The 1722-nt window shown below is 37.0% G+C and overlaps 1 protein-coding gene across 2 annotated transcripts in view; it reads right to left on the bottom strand.

The window, feature by feature from the left end:
* Nucleotides 1-1722, bottom strand: part of LOC107685861 (IST1 factor associated with ESCRT-III) — an 11957-nt gene that overhangs the window by 8619 nt on the left and 1616 nt on the right. For both annotated transcript variants that reach the window (XM_016482596.1, XM_016482595.1), the window contains exons 4-5: nt 1557-1644; nt 1385-1468 (exon numbers count right to left, since the gene is read on the bottom strand). In XM_016482596.1, coding sequence (XP_016338082.1) covers nt 1385-1468; nt 1557-1644 — 172 coding nt within the window. The remainder of the gene's footprint in view (nt 1-1384; nt 1469-1556; nt 1645-1722) is intronic.

Raw genomic sequence — 1722 nt, 5'->3', positions numbered from 1 at the left:
GTTCTGTCTTTGGCTGCACAGACGAGCACAGAACACTATTTAGAGTCCCAGCCTCAGAGGAGACAAGAGAGCATTGGCTTTATTGATTTATTTAGGCTACTGTATATTGCTGCTGCCACACAGATCTAAAATAAACAAGCGATTTATTTCCCAGCTGTTTACCTTCACAGACATAACCGCCTGTTTTTGTAACTCGTGTTTTTAATGTAAACTTGTGTGTGAATGAGAACTTAGTTTAGTACTCACATGCTGTGACAGCAGCTTTCTGTCTATGTGCGCTCAGAAAACCTTATATCTGAAGTTTAAACTCAGATGGTTTAAAACGCATGATTTCAGCGCGATAAACATGATAATCAGAACCAAAACAGATTTTTATTAGCAGATACGAGCTGTAATGGCACAGCTCTATTCTGGAAAAGGGGGTGGGGAGCAGCAGCTCATTTGCATTTAAAGACACAGGCCCGAAAAACAGCTTGTTTCTGCTTCCACTCAAAATAGGCATTTTCAAAATTATATAATAAATGATCTGTGGAATATTTTAAGCTGAAACTTCACAGACACATTCTGGGGACACCAGAGACTTATATTACATATTGTAAAAGGGCCATAATATGTCACCTTTAAAGAACAATTTTATTTTCTAGCTAATGAATGATAAAAACATTGAAAGCCAATCAGAATCCACCTGCGCATTTAATGTGGTAGACGACATAAATTAACAGAACGTTATCATTCACTGGTGTGGACCCTAATATAGTTAAAGTTATAGTTATCGTTCTTGGTGTGAACAGACCTTAAGATTAGGGAATTTTGTAAAAGTTGTATCTCTGCCTGCTTAAGGCTGGAATACACTACATGACTTTTAAAATCTAGGCATCATAAACTTGCAGACTTTGTAAATGGTTAGAGAGAAAAACAACTGAGGATCACACACTACCAGACTTTCAAGTCGTTACGAACACAACAAACTAACACAGAAATGTGCCTTGTTGCTGAGAGAAAAACGACAACTGAATCCAAAATATGTTCTAAAATTGGCTCAAAATATCAATAATGTTTGATTTCTTCCAACTTGATAAAATCATAGTCTAAAGCTACCAAAAAAAGGCAAGCAGCGTTGACTCCTCTAAAAAGAGTGAATCAGTGCAAAAAAACTTGGCAAAAGTCATGAAGTGTATTCAGCCTTCAAAAAGTAACATGACGCCTCTACTTATGAAGCAGTATGATTTGAGGTAGATCAGGTATGCTGTTACATGTCAAAAAGGAGCTTTGAAAATGCCCTAATCCATGTATAAGCAATAGTTATTGCAATGTTTGCCCAAACACACATTACTATGAGTTCATTTAATGCCCACTACCTCTAAACAAACATGTTTTATCATACCCTATCATTAACTGTTCCAATCTGGTTTGTCCTACATAGCTTTCCATACTCTTTGCTGTATTTGGCACACAGCTGATCTGAAACCTGTTAAAGGGAGAAAAAAAGACATGAATGATCCATACTAGAACCACACCCCAGAAATAGATTAAAGACAAAGACAAATGATACCCACAATCTTCAGTTCTGCCACTTCTGATTGCAGTCGAGGGGCAGCCCAGATGAGTGTGGATACTGCTTCTTGTAGGCCAGGGTCCAGTTCTCTGAAAAGTGGTTGGAAATTAAAGAACGAGCAAAAAAATCCACATTAAGAAAAAAAAAAAAAAAAAAAAAAGATTCAC

The sequence above is a fragment of the Sinocyclocheilus anshuiensis genome, unplaced genomic scaffold, assembly GCF_001515605.1.
Source record: "Sinocyclocheilus anshuiensis isolate Anshui unplaced genomic scaffold, SAMN03320099.WGS_v1.1 scaffold1018, whole genome shotgun sequence".
Classification (NCBI taxonomy): Eukaryota; Metazoa; Chordata; class Actinopteri; order Cypriniformes; family Cyprinidae; genus Sinocyclocheilus; species Sinocyclocheilus anshuiensis.
This window is presented reverse-complemented; position numbering and strand designations above follow the sequence as displayed.